The sequence below is a fragment of the Glycine soja genome, chromosome 17, assembly GCF_004193775.1.
Source record: "Glycine soja cultivar W05 chromosome 17, ASM419377v2, whole genome shotgun sequence".
In the NCBI taxonomy this organism is placed as follows: Eukaryota; Viridiplantae; Streptophyta; class Magnoliopsida; order Fabales; family Fabaceae; genus Glycine; species Glycine soja.
The window spans coordinates 41,619,582-41,640,304 of NC_041018.1; the positions used below are offsets into that span (position 1 = coordinate 41,619,582).

The 20,723-nt window shown below is 34.8% G+C and overlaps 2 protein-coding genes and 1 non-coding gene across 5 annotated transcripts; 1 reads left to right on the forward strand and 2 right to left on the reverse strand.

Annotated features, from left to right (window-relative positions):
- Positions 1–2,860: 2,860 nt before the first annotated feature.
- Positions 2,861–2,944, reverse strand: TRNAL-CAA. Its single transcript has one exon. It is a non-coding gene; the product is annotated as a tRNA-Leu (tRNA).
- A 7,785-nt stretch (positions 2,945–10,729) lies between these two features.
- Positions 10,730–13,070, forward strand: LOC114392898 (thaumatin-like protein 1). Of its 2 annotated transcripts, XM_028354149.1 has the most exons (3): positions 10,737–10,946; positions 11,054–11,726; positions 12,338–13,070. In XM_028354149.1, the coding sequence occupies exons 1-3, from the start codon at positions 10,880–10,882 to the stop codon at positions 12,540–12,542; spliced, it is 945 nt and encodes a 314-aa protein (XP_028209950.1). In that variant the 5' UTR covers positions 10,737–10,879; the 3' UTR covers positions 12,543–13,070. The 2 variants fall into 2 exon arrangements, with proteins under 2 accessions (XP_028209951.1, XP_028209950.1); XM_028354150.1 differs by lacking the exon at positions 12,338–13,070 and having other exon boundaries at positions 10,730–10,946; positions 11,054–11,730.
- Positions 13,071–15,454: 2,384 nt separating this feature from the next.
- LOC114391895 (endoplasmin homolog) lies at positions 15,455–20,203 on the reverse strand. 2 transcript variants are annotated; one of them, XM_028352897.1, is made up of 15 exons: positions 20,042–20,203; positions 19,831–19,951; positions 19,595–19,748; positions 19,364–19,444; positions 19,153–19,264; positions 18,942–19,068; positions 18,721–18,859; positions 18,089–18,206; positions 17,748–17,947; positions 17,416–17,631; positions 17,153–17,318; positions 16,814–16,949; positions 16,565–16,715; positions 16,028–16,432; positions 15,455–15,942 (listed from the first exon to the last, which is right to left on the reverse strand). In XM_028352897.1, exons 1-15 carry the CDS (start codon positions 20,106–20,108, stop codon positions 15,694–15,696), a joined length of 2,442 nt encoding a protein of 813 aa, XP_028208698.1. In that variant the 5' UTR covers positions 20,109–20,203; the 3' UTR covers positions 15,455–15,693. The 2 variants fall into 2 exon arrangements, with proteins under 2 accessions (XP_028208698.1, XP_028208697.1); XM_028352896.1 differs by having other exon boundaries at positions 16,814–16,952.
- Between the last annotated feature and the right edge of the window lie 520 nt (positions 20,204–20,723).

Consider the following 20,723-nt stretch of genomic DNA (forward strand, 5'->3'; position numbering starts at 1 on the left):
ATTTCCTAAGGAAATTATTATTTTCGATCAAGCCTTACATGTTAACATTAGAATAATGGATAATTTGAGTCGTTTGAAATTACATTTTATTACATGTGACATAGTATAAAAGAAAAGTTACGTAAAGTGACCAATTTTCTTTTGAAAAAAATATTTTTTTATTTGTGCAGAGGCAATTATTATTTTTGGGTTGGACTTAATTACATTTTGAGACAGCAATAATTTTAAGATAATGAATTTTCGTTTGGAAACATCCTACCTTAAATAAATAGTGTCTTCATATAAATGGGAGTTGTGCTTGAGCGAATATGTAGATAGAATTGATGCTTACTTTATGGATAAAGAAGATTCCTTGACTTTTAGCATGCTCAATTATGAAGAGTAGTTGAAGTTTAGATATCACTACTCGGCTACCCCTCACTCTCAAAGGCTTGAACGCATAGTTGAATGGTTGAAAGGTTCTTAGCCTTTATCAACATCTATATATTTTAAAGGATTGAGTTGTTGCTTCTCTCCATGAATGAAATCATTATATCAATGGGACTTTGGTAGCATTGATGTGTTATGTGTAAATGGTTGCAGCTAGCTCAACTGTTTAATTAGACACTTCGCTTCGGTTGTGGAAACATGGAAATCAACCAGAGAGGGTTGATTAAGGAGACAAAGAGACATAAAAATTGAGTCATGAAAATGTTATTTCTGAGTTATTTCTATAAATGGGTGCATGGATAATGTATTGCTAACATCACTCGTTCATATATACTAGTAATACTTTAGCAGCTGGCAGCTTTAATTTCATCATCAATTACTCACTCTGTCACTCAATTAGTGGTCGTGGTTGCGTGATGATTATTCATGCCACCATGCACGCTTCAGAATAAGACTAAATTTTCAATTGTTTTAATATAAAACTTAGTTCCCAACTTATATACGAAGTGGCAATTAAAAATATATTTTTATCTCAAAATAAATTCATTTGGTGAAAAAAAATTAGTTGAGTATAAATAAGAAGTCACATATGTTCAACAAAATAAATATATAACTTGGGTATGAGATGGGTCGGTCCCATTGCCCATTGGTTTTTCTTAATTGCTCAATTGGGCTGAACCTTTCAGTCCCTTTCCTCGCGTTTCATCCTTGGCCTGACATAGTTGGTAAAACTACAACGTATTTTGAGCGTGAGACACCAGGATATAATTAAAAGAATTATATTATTATATTCTAAAATTTCTCCTTAATACATTTACAAGTTATATGTACTAGAATTTATGGTGGTGGGACCACTTGGAAGAAAGTGTAGAGTTTACATATGCAATGCAACTGCGAGAAAAGTCCCCAACAAGAAGCAACAAGTAAACATCACAGCCAATAATGTAGAATCAATCAAAGGAGAAATTCAAGAGCCGCAACAGTGTATGGCAACCCACTAGCAGTTGTAGAAGGAATAATTTTTCACTGTCATTGATTGAACATAAGAGCATCAAATTCCATGTTATGTTGCACCAAATTTTGAATAGGGAAAAACCTTTCATACGTTGATTACTTCGATTGCGTTCCACTAGAAGTAACTAACTGGTTTTGTGTTCCTACGTGAACTTCGATTGCATGCGTGCTTTTGTCAAACTAACCTAACTCGGGAGTGGTGTCACGTTCACTTTTCACATGAAAAAAGCGCTCATCACATTCATAATAGTTGGACAACAAAGACTAAAACACCGTCTAACTAATTGTATTAATTCCCGCACCTATACACTTTCCATCAATAAAACAAACAAGTTTTGTTTCTAATGAAGAGTTAAAATAGGAAAGTTTTGTTTTCTCTAGTGAATTCAATTAGTTAAATTTCCAGACAGACTTGCAAACTGCAATGGGTTCAGTCTCTATCATTTCTTTCTCGTTTTCAAAAGATTTATTGTGCACCTCTTAGAAAGAAAACAAAAATGAAAATGTGACGAAAGCTTAACGGATGAAGTATATCCCTTTTATAGTTTTGAAGTTGTAATGACTAAAGATCACACTGGATTTAGTATTTCTCCTTCTATCCATTAACTCAATTAGTTTCGGGGCCTGGTACTGCGCTTTGGCCCTTTGGGTTATTCTCTAAGGCCCATATATAGAAGACAGAATCACACAGCTTTAGACATACGAGAGGGAAAAGAGAACGTCAAAAATTGATATTCGCATCATGAGTTTGGATTATCATTTCGAATATCGCTTAGTTCACCCTAAGCCAACGTCGTGTTTTAGAATACTGATTAAGAAATTAAAAAAAATAATCTAATGTTTTAATAACAATTGTCTCTTTCTTTGTCTCAACTCTGAATGCGACACTAACCTTACACTTTGGTTTTAGGCATCATTTCTATCGTTCAATCAACCCCTAATGCATTCCGATGCAACAACTTATCTAATCATAAATGACAAAAAAATTACATTTATCCTTTCTCCCTCTCTTATTTCGTTATTCTTAGCCCTTACTTTTTTTTTAGGTTGTGATACTACAGCTAACGAAAATTAATCACAGTAGATAATAATAATAATAATATTTTTAATGGATAGTGATACGAGATATTTGAATTTTAAAAAATAAAATTAATGAGTGAATTTTAAGTTATGTTACATGAAATAACATGCTTACAAATATTAGCTTTTAATTTTTTATATTTTTTTTCACTTTTATCCTCATTATATTTATTTATTTTCTTTATTACATTTTTTAAATAAGTGATAATTTTTTTTTTTCTATCATCTTATAATATTCAAAAGTTAATTTTGCTAAAAGTTTGGTGGTAACCCCTGTAATAACAGGCACCATTAATATGTGACTAGTAGTTGAATTGTTGGAGGAAACAACAAATAATGTCAGAAGTGGGATTTGAACCCACGCCCTCTCACGAAGACCAGAACTTGAGTCTGGCGCCTTAGACCACTCGGCCATCCTGACGTTACTGTTATTATAGTTCCCCGCCTTAGATCATCTCTATGTAATTTTAGATTTTCCTTCTAAGCCTAATAAAAAAGTGCTTCACAAGTGGCAATGACACAGTAACCCCTCTCATGGGAGCCTCTCTTTATGAGATGGTTTCTTCCTCATCTTAGGTGGGTTCTATTTCCTTTCTCGAGTTATTTTTTTTTCCTTTGATCTCCTTTTTTCTTTTTTACTACTATTACCTCTCATCTTCCTCCCTTTACGACCTTCACTCTAATTTTTTAACCACCACCTTCATCTCCTCCTTTTTTCTAACTTTCTAGTATTTGTGTTTGTCTTTGGAGCCTTCCCCTCAATCTTTACTCATTTTCATATTTCTCCCTTCCAACTGAACTTGTTAGAGTCATCCTTTGTAATTGTATCCAAACCAATAGCTAGAGTTACTCTAGTCAACACTGTTCTACTCATTTGTTGCCTTTCTATGAATTTTATTTATTTCACAACATTCTTTTATACAAATTCGTTGTCGGTTTTTTTAGCATCTTAGTTTGAGTTGTTCATGGGACAAGTGCCGATCCAGAAAGAATAACAAAGAAAAGAGGGGGAAAAGTGTATAAAAACCAAGATTTTTGTCAATGGAGAATGGATTACCTCATGTGACATTTTGATCATGAGAGAGGATCCACTCCCTCTATTAAAGTTTCTTTATAACAAGAGGATATGATTTCCTTGTTTTATTGTATTTGTAGTTTCAAGATTGCTACTATGTTCAGTGGTTTAGTTTTGAGTGTGTGCCTAATTTGTTTCTGTTAATTTGTTATGCATAATACCTTGTTGTAATGCTCTTCTTTTAACATTCTTTTTCAAGTGTAAGTGTTGTTGACCATTTTCAATGAATGGTCATTTGAAAAAAAAAAAAAAACGTAAAGGATTTTTGAATTCTTTCAACGAAAAAAATGTGCAGTAGTGAGAAATGACAAAGAATTGCGCTTTTACGTCTTTTTTTTTTTTTTTTTTTTAAAGTGCTTTGTGTGTTTTATACTCAATTTCCAGCAAATCTCAATTAAAAATATTCAATAATTTTAGTCCATAATTAGAAGCAATTCAACGGGTTATTATATTATCAATAATGGTCGAGTTAACATATAACTTATTAATAAAGAATTGTTATAACAAACTCAAATAACGTGATTGGTAAAAAGTTGAAAAACCAATTAAACATAAAAGTTTCCAATTTATGCGATAATTGAGAATCCAATTCCATGTTAGAAAGTCTGAGATTATTTAAAATAAAGACACAGAAATAAAATCAAGAAGCAATAGGATTAAAAAGGAAGAGAATCTTAGCCACAGTCTTCCAAGCATGTTAGGTAAAATTGTCACCAAACTAAACCATAAGATGCTTTCATTGTAAAAGTTAGTAATTGAGAACCGAAAATTAACAGAGAAAATGTTGGTAAATATTTGTATTTTAATTTAAAATTTATAAATATATATTAATTCTATTTTATAAAATAATATTTATTTTAGATTCTCTTAAGATTTTATTTTAATGAGTCAAACTAGTTTGTTATATTTGTTGTGACAACTGTATGTTAGTTTTCCAACGGTCATATTTCCAACGGTCATATTTTGTTGTTGCAAAATGCCTATATATATCTATCTCCTCCTTTCTAGAAATGACAGACTGAGAGCTCTGGTTTCTTTCTGCCTAAAATTTATCTCTTTCTTTTCTTATACAAAACTTAATTTTTGTGAGAGCAAGAGCATTGGTGTTCATAAGGTTCGGGGATCCTTTCGCTGCACACGATCGGAACCAACGGGTTGTCGTATCTTGGGAGAGGAGCGCAATAAGAATTTCTTACCCGTGCAGTGGGGGCGTTTTCTCTCTAAGGATAGCGTTTACGCGCTTCAACCCAGGCTATATCTTTCTTCCCTTAATTTATTTTCTTGTGCTTATTGTATGTTATAATGCATTATTCATGTGCTGTCAATTAAATTTAATTTGCTACTGCTATTTTGTTATTTAATTCAAGACTGTGCATCTTCTTCATATTTATTTTATTTCATTTTTTCCAACAGTCTTAGAGAGAAAATTGTTTTAGAGAGAAAAGCGTTATCACTTTCTTCTTGCATAGTCTTTTCTACAGTAGCATTTTGTTTTATCAAGAATGTCTGTCGTCAATATGATTGAGTTCCTTTCTAGTAAGCATGAAAAATTAATGGATGAAAATGCAATGCATTATGTTCCATTAAAAATGTTTTTATTATATTATTTAATTCCTGAAATTATAAATTAGTATGAGATTGTTGAAAAATATTTTCTTTGTCAATTATATTTTTGTTTAAGATAAAATGCTTTTAGAATTAGTTTATGTGAAAAACTAAAAATATCTCACTACTTCCATTCCTGCCTTAGGAAGTTATCTTTTACTTGATCAAATGATCCTGTGAACACAAGTCTTTAAAATCAAGACATTTGTTGTTAGATTTTTTAATTTTTATTGTTTAACGTTATTATTATTACTGCAAATATTTTGTTGTTACATGTTGACTGATTGTCTCTTTATATATAACTCATTGATAAAAATAAGTCTGTGAAAATATAACACACAAAAATAATAAAATAAACACTTTGGTGAAACTTTATATTTTGCATGTCGTATTCTTAAAAGAATACCTTATAAACAAAAAAAAAAAAATCTTTATGAGTTATGGAGAAAAAGAGAACCAAATCTGAAATATCTTAAAGTGTGGGGGTGTGTAGTAAATGTTAATATCCCTATTAATAAGAAAAGGAAAATTGAAAAAAAAATATTAATTATATTTTGTTGGATATTTTTTACATAATACTACTTATAGATTCTTAGTTATTAATTCAGAAGTATCTGAAATTTCTAATGGTACTATTATGGAGTCTAGAGATGTGACTTTCTTTGAAAATATTTTTTCTTAAAAAATAGATTGTTAAATCTTTGTATGGTTTGAAACAAGCTCCAAAGCATTGACACAAAAGTTTGATCAAGTTATTCTTTTGTATGATTTTCAAATTAATGTTAGTGATAAATGTGTGTATGTGAAACAATTTGATGATAATGGATGCGTCATTTTATGTATCTGGATGACATATTGATATTTGATAGTAAATGAATTTCATAAATGATGTGAAGTTTTTCTTGTTTAGAAATTTTGGTATGAAAGACCTTGGTTGTGTAGATGTGATTTTGGGTATTAAGCTTATAAAGAAAAATGATGACATGACTTTTACCCAATCTTAGTATGTTGAAAAGCTATTGAAGAAGTTTAATTATTTTGATGCGAAACATGTTTTTACTCCTTATGACTCATCCATCAAGTTAAAAAAAAAAAAGAGTAAAGAAATTTCTTCACATAAATATTCTCAAAGTATCGGTTCTTTGTTGCATTTGACAAACTTCTCTAGACCTGTTGATATTGCACATGCAGTTGGTAGATTGAAAAGTAATTGAGGGATTTAGTGATACAAAATTGAAGTTCTGATTTTGATGAAATAAAAATGACAAGTGGTGATGTCTTTGCTTTAGCTAGTTGTGTAGTATCATGATAATCTACTAGACAAATTATTATTTCACATGAAAGCAAAAATTATTGCTTTAAATACTGCTACTAGTGAGACCGAATTTCTTAAAATATATTATGTGATTTGTCATTGTTGAATAAGTCTATACTTCCAATTCCAATGCATTGTGATAATCAAATTGTTATATCTAAAGGGACTAGCAAAATTTTAATGAAAAAAAGAAGACACTTAAGAGTGAGACATAAGTCTATAAGAAATTTGATTTCTCATGGTGTCATTTCTCTTGACTTTGTCAGGTCAGAAAATAATATTGTGGATCCGCTTACAAAAAGGTTGACATGTCAACAAGTACTTGAGTCGTCGAGGAGAATGGGATTAAAGCCCATTATTTAGTTACAACAATGGACACCCGTCTCCGTGTGATTGGTGATCCCATGAATGGAGTTCAACGGGTAACAACGAAATTGTTTGTTGACTAAAGTACACCAAAATGAAAGTTGACGGAGCTGTTCCGTTTCTCATTCCTATGACGATGTGTATTATAAATTGTGGCAATATTAAGGTTGAGGTATTTATATATGTGTATTTTTGGTAAAAAAAAAAAAACAAAATACCTCTTAATGAATCCGATGACAATTATTGTAGGGGTGAGGGTCACAACTCACTCTTTGAGGATTCACCTAGTGAATGTGGTGGTGGGGCCGCCACTGTGAGATATGGGCTAATCTCTAAAGGACACTCACGAAACAAGATACAAGTGCAAGGCCGTGTAACGCGCTACCACTGATTAGAACCTAATTGAACGCCAATATTGTAGGGGTTGTGTACTAAAGTCCGGTTAAAGAATATGTAGTTCAAGACAATCAAGTCACTACATTTTTCTCGGATGGAAGTTCATAAACACTAGGTATAAGGCTCAAACCCGGAAGGTTCCTTATACCGAAATACAATATCACATGCTCTTTCTCTTATGTTTTTATACAAATTATCTTTTAGAAAATATACTTTAAAATTTTAAATTATGTGGGGGAATGTTGGTAAATATTTGTGTTTTAATTTAAAATTTATAAATATATATTAATTCTATTTTATAAAATAATATTTATTTTAGATTCTCTTAAGATTTTATTTTAATGAGTCAAACTAGTTTGTTATATTTGTTGTGACAATTGTATGTTAGTTTTCCAACGGTCATATTTCCAACGGTCATATTTTGTTGTTGCAAAATGCCTATATATATCTATCTCCTCCTTTCTAGAAATGACAGACTGAGAGCTCTGGTTTCTTTCTGCCTAAAATTTATCTCTTTCTTTTCTTATACAAAACTTAATTTTTGTGAGAGCAAGAGCATTGGTGTTCATAAGGTTCGGGGATCCTTTCGCTGCACACGATCGGAACCAACGGGTTGTCGTATCTTGGGAGAGGAGCGCAATAAGAATTTCTTACCCGTGCAGTGGGGGCGTTTTCTCTCTAAGGATAGCGTTTACGCGCTTCAACCCAGGCTATATCTTTCTTCCATTAATTTATTTTTTTGTGCTTATTGTATGTTATAATGCATTATTCATGTGCTGTCAATTAAATTTAATTTGCTACTGCTATTTTGTTATTTAATTCAAGACTGTGCATCTTCTTCATATTTATTTTATTTCATTTTTTCCAACAGAAAATACCCTGCCCACTTTTTTTTTTTTTTTTTTTTACATTATTATCTTATAAATTGTGTTAAGGATGAAGAAGGCAAAGTCTTAGTGCATGAAAAAGATATCAAGGAAAGGTGGAAGGTGTATTTCCACAACTTATTTAATGATGGATATGGATATGATTCTAGCAGTCTAGACACAAGAGAAGAGGACCGGAACTATAAGTACTATCGTCGGATTCAAAAACAGGAAGTAAAGGAAGCGTTGAAAAGAATGAGTAATGGTAAGGCGGTGGGGCCAGACAACATACCTATTGAAGTGTGGAAAACTCTTGGAGATAGAGGTCTTGAGTGGCTCACCGAACTCTTTAACGAAATTATGAGGTCAAAACGCATGCCGGAGGAATGGAGGAGAAGCACGTTAGTGCCAATCTATAAGAACAAGGGGGATATACAAAATTGTGCAAATTATAGGGGAATCAAGCTCATGAGTCATACCATGAAATTATGGGAAAGAGTGATCGAACGGAGATTAAGAAAGGAGACTCAAGTTACTGAGAATCAATTTGGTTTCATGCCGGGAAGGTCGACCATGGAAGCGATTTATTTATTACGGCGGGTGATGGAGCAATATCGCATGGCCCAACAAGACTTGCACTTGATTTTTATTGACTTGGAGAAAGCGTATGATAGAGTGCCTAGAGAGATTTTGTGGAAAGCTCTAGAGAAGAAAGGGGTTAGGGTTGCATATATTCGAGCTATCCAAGATATGTATGATAGGGTATCGACTAGTGTTAGGACACAGGGTGGAGAGTCAGACGATTTTCCCATCACAATTGGTTTACATCAAGGGTCAACCCTTAGCCCCTACCTTTTTACCTTAATTCTGGATGTCCTCACGGAACAAATCCAAGAGATAGCGCCGAGATGCATGCTTTTTACAGATGACATAGTCCTCCTTGGAGAGTCGAGGGAGGAGTTGAATGAGAGGTTGGAAACTTGGAGACGAGCTCTAGAAACACATGGCTTTCGCCTAAGCAGAAGCAAATCGGAGTATATGGAATGTAAGTTCAACAAAAGAAGGAGGGTTTCTAACTCAGAGGTGAAAATAGGAGACCATACTATCCCTCAAGTCACACGGTTTAAATATCTTGGGTCTGTAATACAGGATGATGGGGAAATTGAAGGGGATGTGAATCATCGCATTCAAGCAGGATGGATGAAATGGAGAAAAGCATCGGGGGTGTTATGTGATGCAAAGGTACCAATCAAGCTAAAGGGAAAGTTTTATCGGACTGCGGTAAGACCGGCGATTTTGTACGGAACAGAATGTTGGGCAGTCAAGAGCCAACATGAGAATAAAGTAGGTGTAGCGGAGATGAGGATGTTGCGGTGGATGTGTGGTAAGACTCGACAGGATAAAATTAGAAACGAAGCTATTAGAGAGAGGGTTGGAGTAGCGCCTATTGTAGAGAAGATGGTGGAAAATAGACTTAGGTGGTTTGGGCATGTAGAGAGAAGACCGGTAGACTCTGTAGTGAGGAGAGTAGACCAGATGGAGAGAAGACAAACAATTCGAGGCAGAGGAAGACCCAAAAAGACTATAAGAGAGGTTATCAAAAAGGATCTCGAAATTAATGGTTTAGATAGAAGTATGGTACTTGATAGAACATTATGGCGGAAGTTGATTCATGTAGCCGACCCCACCTAGTGGGATAAGGCGTTGTTGTTGTTGTTGTATTATCTTATAAATTGTTATATATAATAACTCTGTTGACTTTAATAATAATTATATTAAACAAATATTACTGACAGTTCTAACATATATATCTTTAGTACTTTAATTATTTTTGTACTATATATGCTACTTATTTCGATATTACTCTGATTAAAAAAAAACAAAAGAAAAAAAAAACCACTGAACTATGAAGTGAACTCATCGCATGTCTGCGCAGTGTTGTTTCCATCATTGGAAATCATGGGCATAAGTTTGATACAATTGACAATATAGAGGCAAAAGAAAGCATCTTTATACAGTACTGCTTCCACTATATATCTAGAACAAAGTACTGTGTTTATTTTGTTACAAGTTAAACATGTGTAATCAAATACATGCAGCTAGTTGGCCACGTTGAAATTTAGGAACTCAAAGCGTTGCGTGCAATGCAAATAACAGCAAATGAACACACGTAGCAAAAATCTGATCTGAGTTTCTTGCCTGAAAGAATGAAAGATTGAAAAAAGAGATAGAAGAATCGAATCCGTTATAGCCACTATCAAAAGTTGGTCCCCCGATTTCAAGAGCCCCCAAATGGTGAGATTAACAGTAATTAACTAATTATACAACTCCCTTTAATTAATTGCACAGTTAGTTTTAGCATCCATATACTTTGCCCCTTTTATACGTTGGTCCAATTAAAACCCAATCCATTAAGAATATAATTATGCAACGATTGGCATACTCTTCTAACTATCCCCACTCCGCAGTCAAAAACTAGATACAGATATTTATATTCGAAGATCTAATATATATACCCTTTAGCTTAACCTTTTACGTATCACTCGACAACTTATAGTGGGTTTTACTCCACCTAATATTCCGTTATAAATTAACCTATAGTATATATATTCTTTACAATCCATCTTGGACATCTCTTCTCATGCATGGGCAGTGGAGCACAATACTCTTCTCTTCCAGCATTGTTTCTTCAACCCAATCACTTTCATTAATCAACCACATTCCAAAATCCAAATGGATTCCATGGCTCCCCATTGCTTCTCCATACACATTGCTCTCATCTGGGTTCTCCTTTGCCAAGGTAATTAATTAATTCATCAATTCATTCTTCATTCTTCAAATTTTCTTGCATAACTTAATATTCTCAACTGGTTACAAACTTGATATTATCCACCGGATAATTAATAGGTGCATTAGGAGCCACGTTTACTCTAATCAACAAGTGTGATTACACTGTGTGGCCCGGGATTTTGGCCAATGCAGGCAGCTCCGGATTGGACTCAACCGGGTTTGAGCTTCGACCCGGTGGGTCACAGAGCTTCCATGCCCCACCCAGTTGGTCCGGAAGATTCTGGGGCCGAACCGGATGCAATTTTGACCCGAACACCCAACAGGGTAGCTGCACCACAGGGGATTGTGGCTCCAACCAAATCCAATGCAACGGCGGCGGGGCAAGCCCACCCGCCACATTGGTGGAGTTCACAATCGGGTCGGGTACCCAGGATTTTTACGATGTGAGTCTCGTTGACGGTTACAATCTGCCTTTAATTGTGGACCCCAATGGCGGTTCGGGTACGTGCGGATCCACCGGGTGCCTTGCGGACCTGAACCAAGGGTGCCCGAATGAGTTACGGGTCGCGGACCGCAGCGCGTGTAGGAGCGCGTGTGAGGCTTTTCAGAGTCCGGAGTATTGTTGCAGCGGCGCGTATGCCTCACCCGCCACATGCAAGCCTTCGGTATACTCGCAGATATTCAAATCCGCGTGTCCCAAATCGTATAGCTACGCATACGACGACGCTACGAGTACGTTTACGTGTACGGGAGCTGATTATACAATTACATTCTGCCCTTCAACCACAAGGTAACCATTGTTCTTTGTTCAGTACATGCATCTCACTATTAATTTAATTTGTTATTTGTTTCCTTTCTTTCTACTTTATTTTAATTTTTGCTCAAAATAACGATTCCAATCGTTGATTGACACTTTCGGTTGTTCATGTTATAATATAGTACAACCGTTTTATTAAATTTGGAATGACATGGTGCTTGCTAACTAACTTTTTTTTCTTTCTTCCAGTTATAGTGTACTTTTAGTGTGGCACAAGTTAAAGCCTAAACTATATTTTGCTTGTGGTACACAAAAAGGAAAGAGGGTTGAGATTGCGCTAGGTTTCATGGAAAATAAGAAGCATAGTAATACCTCAATCACAATTGGAATCTATTACAAGATATTTTAATTGGATCATTTTGTTGTTGAGATAAACATACCAAAAGAAATAACATAAAGAAAAATATATAAGGTTGGTTGGATGATTAAGAAAAAAGAAAAAGAGAAAAAAATCACCAATTGGATTCTTTCTGTTAACAAAACTTAACTTTTCTCGATAGAAAAATCAAAAGAAATAATATCCCATTTTATTCTAACAATCTTTTTTGCATTGAATTTGACTTCTTTAATTGTGTTATGTGCAGCCAAAAATCGGCAAGAGATTCACCGGCTCCTCCTCCTCCTTCTGGAATTGGGTCAGAAACAGGGACAGGGGAGATGCCATTGATAGTTAACAGTCCATGGTTTCCCAACTTTTTCACTGGACTATCATCAAAGTCTCACCCTTGCTCCTTGTCATTGATTGCTACTGTGACTATGCTAGTATTCTTTTCTTTGCAATACTCATAGTGCATTATTAATACTATTAAAGGTTGTAGGTGACATTTTTTAGATTATTAAATCTCAAGGTACAAAACCTCAGCATGTTAACTTGGAAAGCAATTGCAATCAGAATCTCGTGAACCCACCAGCAAAAGGGACTTTTTGAGGCATGGATTGGCATTATTCAAATAGAGAGGTGATGTAGCGCAATATGAAAAGTAGTGTTTTCTATGCTTTGCTTGACTTAGAATCAGAGTAATATAGGTTGGTACTCTACTGGCTAGCCAGCTTTGCGGGTATTTGAAGCTTGGTACCATGTCATTTGGGTTGGCAAAATAATGGGATTTGCAATTATAATGTCTGGCTAAGAGACACTACCACTTCTTGCTCTTGCTGATTTTAATTAAACACACTCGGTTATGTTCAAAGGCACGCAACTATGATTAAACAACTCAATGATATTGTTGTGCTGCTTCTCATTTTTTGAAGCAGTAGAGTACGTTCTTTGAAACCTTTATGCTCTAATATGGATTATTTAAGTGTTGTGCGTTTCAAGTTTTAGTCTCATTGAGATTTGCTGTGCTTTAATTTTTGCTTCCCACGTTAAGTTAGGCTTTGTGAATTGTTATCAGATCAGCCGTTTTGGTTTCTTAATTTTTAAAAAGATAAATATTGCGATGTCTCAATCAACACAATTTTAATATAATCATGCATCTAGTTGGATGTACAGAGAAACTGTGCAAACATGGGTTCAATCATTTTTTTAACATGTTTGATTTTACATTAGCCTTCTGTTTCAAATGTGATTTTAACATTAACATTAATTCCAAGTAAAAAATGTTTTGAGTAACTTTTATGATGAGGAAAAAGTTATATTAAGTTTTACTGTAAGTCTAATTATAAAATATTTTTTTTTAAACGTAAATTACCTTACTATAAACTTACTTTAATTGGAAAATTATTTTACAAAATTAAATAATCTAAAATCAAGTTTACAAACGTTTATGTAAAATGCATACTATATTTCAATGCGGTTATTGCATATAAGCATGAGTGAAGAAGAAAACTACGAAACTATTCATTAAATTTCAGAATGAAAAAAAAATTAACTAAAAATAATTAATGAGGTTGTGAGAATACTTATTTTATATCTTTCCACCTACATTACTGTAGTACGAGGAAAAAAACAAACTATGATAAACTACACATTGTCTTGTACTTTCATCCTTTAACTAATTGTAGTTTTTCTCATTGGTTAAACTCCTAAATTTCATTATTTTTAAATGTATCAACTTTAGTACTTTTATGTTAGTATTGATGATAGTTATTGTTTGTTTTACATATTACACATTTTTTATTTGTTAGAAAGTCCTCTTATAATTGTAATCACTTTTAATTTGACTTTATTGTAAATTATTTGGAGATGTTTTAATTAGGAATGTGTTTAATCTCACATCACTTAAAAATATAATTTAAATAGAACTTATAAAGTTTGAACACTTATTATCTTATAAGCAATAAGATGATTTTTTACCATTGGGTTAGACTTTTATTCTAAATTTTAAGATGATTTAAAGAGTACGATGACCAACAAAAAGATCCAGTACAAGAGAAAGGTTAAGAAATTGTGATAATATTTTCCGTCATCAATCATTAGTCTTAATTGAGGAGAAAAAACAATAGAAATTAAAGTAAAATAAAGGGTACAATTTCCAGCTCTTTTTTATATATCAATACTCATATTCTAGTCTGCAGTTTTTTCTCTACAAAAATTATGTAACAAAATATTCTCTGTTTTTAACGTTTTGAAGTTGATTTCAATTAAAACGCTACGTTTTTAATAAATAAAAAAAAATTGCTTTGAGTAATTCGTTTGGCCCAAATCAAATTGAAAACAAGAAAAACTATGCTGAAAAGTTGGTTTGCACTAGGCCTAACCAATTAGATTAATTTATAGTGCATCTTTTTGTCATGGAATCTGTGCATCTGATCAAGGCTCCTTTCTCAGTCTTTCCTTTTCGGTGCCGCTTCCATCGAGCAACGCCACCGGAGACGATTTTCGGTGGCCATGGTATTTTCTTTTTCTCTTTTACATGTTGGGTCTAATTTCTGATTTACAGGTGGTCATCGTCGGGTCTTCTTTCCCACAACCCAATGCACCACCGTCACTCCGCGCCCACCTCGGCGCCGGAATCGTGCCCGCTGTTAGGATCAAACAAGAAGAAGGAAATGGACAAAGAGACGGGAGAGGAACGACGCCGCATATGGTAAACAGAAATCACCACAATAGTGTTTTACATTAGTTCCGACGATTCACCCTCGGGTTCCACGTGGTGCGTGATGGCGGTGGGCGTTGAATCCGACATGGTAGGTATACGATATAACTATGCATATTAGATAAATCCGACGGTTATTAATAATGTTGCCCTGTGCAAGACCACATGTGGCACGTCAATAGTATAGTATTATGAACATTAATAAGAAAAATGCCAACCATTCCCTTTATCCGTAAAATGCTAGATGATAGCCATCGTAATCAAAATCAATCGGGGTATGCTATAATTGGTCATTAAATATACGAGTAATATTTTATCATACTGTTCTGTTGTTGAGTAACCTAACACGCATAAGCATCAAGACAAATTTAATTAATTCATCTATCTGTAATTGCCCTCTCCTGCCTCAGGTTCAACTTGAACGACAACTGCGAAGGGTGAACACTAACTATAATATAGCCCTTCTTCCTCGAAGAAAAATAGGGTAACACTGCCAATTCAAATCTTATGAAAACAACGCTGCAACTTGTAAAAGCTATCCTGTTGAAATTCAAGAGTTTATTTCGGCCTTTACTCATTCTAGGAGTGGGCAATTATTTATAAACCCATTACCAGGAGGACATTCATGATTTCAATTAAGGGGCGCTGCACTGCTGCTAAAAATAAAATATAAAAAAGACAAGCATATTTTCTAGGAACTTGAACATTGTGTTAAGACTGATATGGTACGGCAAAATTCCAAGGGATAGTATGATTACAGTAAGACTAATGTTCTCCTTTAACAACTTGTGAAATAAAAAACTCATGCTAGAGAAGGCTTTTACGGTCTATCTTAAAGCTGAAACCATGAAAAACAAAGGGAACCGACAGCACCGTCATTAAATAGTGGATGTCATGCAAATCTACAACTCGTCCTTGGCATCATCAACATCACCATCATGAACCGCATCAGCTTCAGGCTTTGAATCACTTTCAGCCTCTACTTCGGTGTCATCTTCCTCCTCAACTGTTGCTTCAGGACTGATGTCCAAGCTGGTCTTAACTGAATCATAAATACGGGAAGCAAAATCCTTGGGATCATCAAGCAGGAAGCCACTTTCGAAGAGTGCGGTCTGGTACATCAACTGTGCTGTATGTTTCACACCCTCATCCTGAAAAGTAAAGCCGATTGTGAGTTAACAGATAAACCCCAATTGAGTTGAGGAAAGAGAGGCCACAGAGAAAATTAGAATGTACCTCAGGGTTCTTTACTACTCTCTCTCGGAGCTCCTTGATAATAGGGTGCCTAGGATTGACCTCAAGAACCCTCTTGCCGCGCATGTATGCTTGCTTGCTAGCATCAGACAAAGTTTGAGACTGCATGATTCTCTCCATGTTAGCACTCCAACCAAATTTTGATGTTACCACTACACAAGGAGTGTTGTCCAATCGGTTGGAAATCTTCACATCATCAACATTGTCTTTGGAAAGAGCAGTTTTCCACCACTTGGTAAGGTCCTTGAAGGATTCCTTCAGTTCCTTGTCTTTTGAATCTTTCCCGAGTTTCAAACCCTCCTTGGACACATTTTGGAACTTCTTGTCTTCATAATCCATCAGGTATTGCATCAAGTATTCATCAACTGGATCCGTGAAGAAAATAACCTGTAGGAAATTGAAAAGAAAATACGCTTAGAAGACATTAAATCATCACCCCTCAGCAGAATAGAAAGGCTAATGTTTTTAGAGAACAAAATAATAGAGCAAATAATAAAAATCAAACAATTTAAATTGCACCTCAAAATTTTTCTTCTTAAGCCGCTCAAGGAATGGAGAGTTTTCCAGTTGTTCTTTGCTGGTTCCAGTTATGTAAAAGATATCCTTCTGCCCAGCTTTCATTCTAGATATGTACTGATCCAGAGATGTCAATTTACCCTCAGACTTGGTGCTGCAAGAGTTCCAAGTATCAGCTAAATTGTTAACTAATGGAAGTGAGGAAATAACACTACCACAAGAGTTTAATAATTACATGAAGAAGTAATATACCTCTCAAATCTGAGCAGTTTTGCCAAACGATTTCTGTTGGTGGCATCCTCGATGATACCAAGTTTAATGGATTTACCAAACTCATTCCAGAACTTGGAATATTGACCTTTCTTCTCATTATTGTCAGATGACGTATCTTCTGTGCATCAATATTTAATATTGATGGAAGTACAAAGTCAATGAACAGAATTTAAGAAACGCCTCTTACATTATGAAAAGGTATGACAAAGCAAACACAACAAGACAAGTATTCTAGACTGATACACGAGTTCTGGTAAACCTTAGCCCATAAAAAAATAGGGATTCCAACAGATGAAACTCATAATTATTACACCATACCTTTCTTTTCTTTGTCAGTGGACTCATCAGGATCCTCATCAGCAATCCTACGGATCATATCAAGGGCTTTCCTAATAAGTTTCTTCTTGATTGTCTTTAGACTACTATGTTGCTGAAGCATTTCTCGCGATACATTAAGTGGCAATGTGTCAGAATCAACAAGACCCTGTTCCCAACGTCAAAAGTAACATTTATTAGCAAAAATTATTCTGATCATCATAAAATATATTTTATCTGCAATAACAAAGCACAACAATTCCTACCAGCAAAAAGTTTAGGTACTTAGGCAACAGTTCATTAAATTCATCTGAAATGAACACACGTCTAACATACAACTTCAGGTTGGATTTGTTTGCGTTATAATAGCTCTCGTATAAATCTTGAGGTGCCTTAGGTGGTACAAACAGGACTGCCTTGAACTCGACATCGCCCTCAGCAGTGAAATGACTCCATGCTAAAGGTTTCTCATCACTGAAATCCTGCACAAAACATAAATCCACAACTTTATGAATATTAACAAACTCAGAGTGAAGTGAATTTCACAATAAATTCCCTTGATATATAAGGAACAAGCATGGCAAATTGGCAATGCTACCTTGGCAAGAGAGTGGTAGAATTTGGTGTATTCTTCTTCTGTAACCTCCTTTGGATTCCTCAGCCATATAGCTTTCACATCATTTAAAAGTTCCCATTCATAAGTTGTTTCCTTCACCGTCTTTGTCTTGGGCTTTTTTTCTTCGTCTTCACTTTTATCAGCATCTTCATCTTCGCTTTCCTCCTTGGAGCTGCTTTCAGCTGTTAAAGGAATAAAATAAGGTAAGGATGACAGTTCAAATTACCATAACTAAATAAACAAGAATGAACAAACACCAAAACAACATGTTGAAACAGGATATAAATGGAGAGATCCAACTGAACTCTTAAAAACATACATACATGAATCCTCTTCATCACTGGAATCATCTTCATCAGCGGGAACCTCCACATCAACCTCTTTGCTTGCCCAAATATAGATAGGGAAGTTAATAAATTCAGAGTATCTCTTCACCAATTCCTGTGAAAAAAATAGTTGTTAAATCATATTTAGCAAGAGATTGACGTCTTTCATATTGAGAGTAGATATTGACAAAAAAACGTATATTAAATGAGTTTTATCCTCTCTCTTTTTCATATCCTTTTCATTGCTATAAAATGCATATTGAGATTTGTGTTAGTGCTGCAAAATCATAATCCAATTACTAGTAACTATGAAAAGTTAATTTAACTAATGAGAACTCAACTTTCTCACAAGTGTAACACTCAATAGAAACCCTACTTAATATTGCATGTTTATCCATCGGAAATCAATAGCATAGCATGTGTCAGCACTTGTCAAAATAAAGTAACAGGCACCTACAAGATAAAACAAATTTTCCCCGTAGAGAGCACCTATACTTACAAGCATGAGCATATATTAAACTTTAAAGTAAACGACCCCTAAGTGTATACTTATGTGAAGGAAACTAGAAGACATGAAATTTTAAACTAGAAAAACTTATAATAATTAAGGTAAATAATTTGGTGCATACTTTCAGTTTAGACTCCTGCAAGTACTCCCCAGCCTCTTCCTTGAGGTGTAATCTAATCTCAGTTCCACGCCCTAGAGGTTCATTCCATGTATCTTCTGAAATTGCAAATGCTCCATCAGCTTTTGATTCCCATACATACCTGAAAACCGAATAATTTTCAAGTCAGATAGCTGGGTTACAAGTCAACAAACAAAAACGATATCAGGTCCAAAAAGACTTACTGTTTATCATCATTATTCTTGCTAATGACTTCGACATAGTCAGCCACGAGATAAACAGAGTAGAAGCCGACTCCAAACTGCCCAATCAGATTGAGATCTCCACTTGTTTGCATCTTCTCAACAAATGCTGAATTAACACAGCTCCAATTAACATCTTCCCAACCACATTACAAGCAAAAACTACTTCAGCAATGTGCCACAACATACATACCAGAAGTTCCAGATTTTGCTATTGTCCCCAAATTCTTTATCAAATCCTCCTTCGTCATACCAATACCTCTGTCTCGAATTGAGAGAATTTTCTTTTCCTTGTCCAACTTAATCTGTAGCACCAGCATGTTTTAGTTTAGTTGCAAAACAATAAAGCACCGCCGGCATTGTTTAGACTGTCTTCATAATAACCAGAATTTAGCAATACTAACCTGAATATCAAGCTTGGTGTTATCACCTTCTCCCAAAACGTCCTTATCCGTGAGGGAAAGGAACCTAATCTTGTCCAAAGCCTAGAATGCAAGCATCATTTGTCATTAACAATAACACATCGTTGGAGTTTGGATGAAAATTTAAATGCATGGATTTTCAAAATGTAAACAAGCATATGAATAGATGTAGGTTTTAACTCAAATAAATAACAATAAAAAAAAAACGCTTACATCAGAAGCATTGGAAATCAACTCTCTGAGGAAGATATCCTTGTTACTGTAGAGAGAATTGATGATAATATCCATAAGCCGTGACACTTCCGCTTGGAACTCAAACTTCTCCGCATTGCTCCGGAGAGATCTCTTCGAGATCGACTCCGACTCCCTTGCAATCACAACAACACGCGTGCGTTTAGACACCAGAAACAAGAGAACAATAGAAAAAAGAGAAATCAAACAACGCACACCTCTTGACGACATCTGAATCGGTGGAAAGGCCATGAGGCACAGCACCGATCTTGTCCTCCACCTTCGGAGGATCTACAAGCTCGTCGGAATCTCCCTCGGCATTCGCCTGAAACTTTCGACCTACAAAACGAAACGTAGATCCATAAACGAATTCGAACAACTAGAACAACATGCGTAATACGTAGAAGAGTGAATTGTGAAGTGGCATACCTTGATCTGCAAAGAGAAAGAGGAGAGAGAGAAGAAGGAGAGCGGAAGCAACCGTCCACTTCCTCATCGCAGTGCTCAACAAACTAGTGTTCTAGTAGCTTCCACCACTGAAGAAGAGATCCGTTTAGTTTGGATTTTGATTCTCTTTTAGTTCATTTGATTTATATATGCCTCAGCTATAGGTTTGCCCGTGTTTGTTACGGGGGGAGCTTCATTCCTATGAAGACCTCCGTTTTGCCACCGTGGATCATCCAACGGCTACAGATCTAGTTTATGACACGTGGCTTGGTTTTATTGGCGTCTTGTCTTTCATTCGACGTGGAGATTGCGAGTGTGGTGGGTGGTCCCACCAAACGACTCCAAAGCCCAAGTCTACCATTTTGCTCATTTCAAGTGTTATCTTCTGCGCCTCTAATACGGCAGTTTCTTATTGGTTCTATTTTTTCTTTTTTACGTGGAAAAATCCAATCACTTTCTATTTGTTTTTTTTTAGTGTTTATTTTCTTATTCAACTTTTAGATTATAAATCTACATTTGTTTCTTTGTCTTTGATAATATACAGATGAAGATGATTTTAAAATTAGGATTTAAACAACAATAGAAACAGTAATCATAAAGGATGAAAGTAAAATTAACAAACATGATGAAGTGTAAGATAAATGTTTGTAACGATGTTAATAAT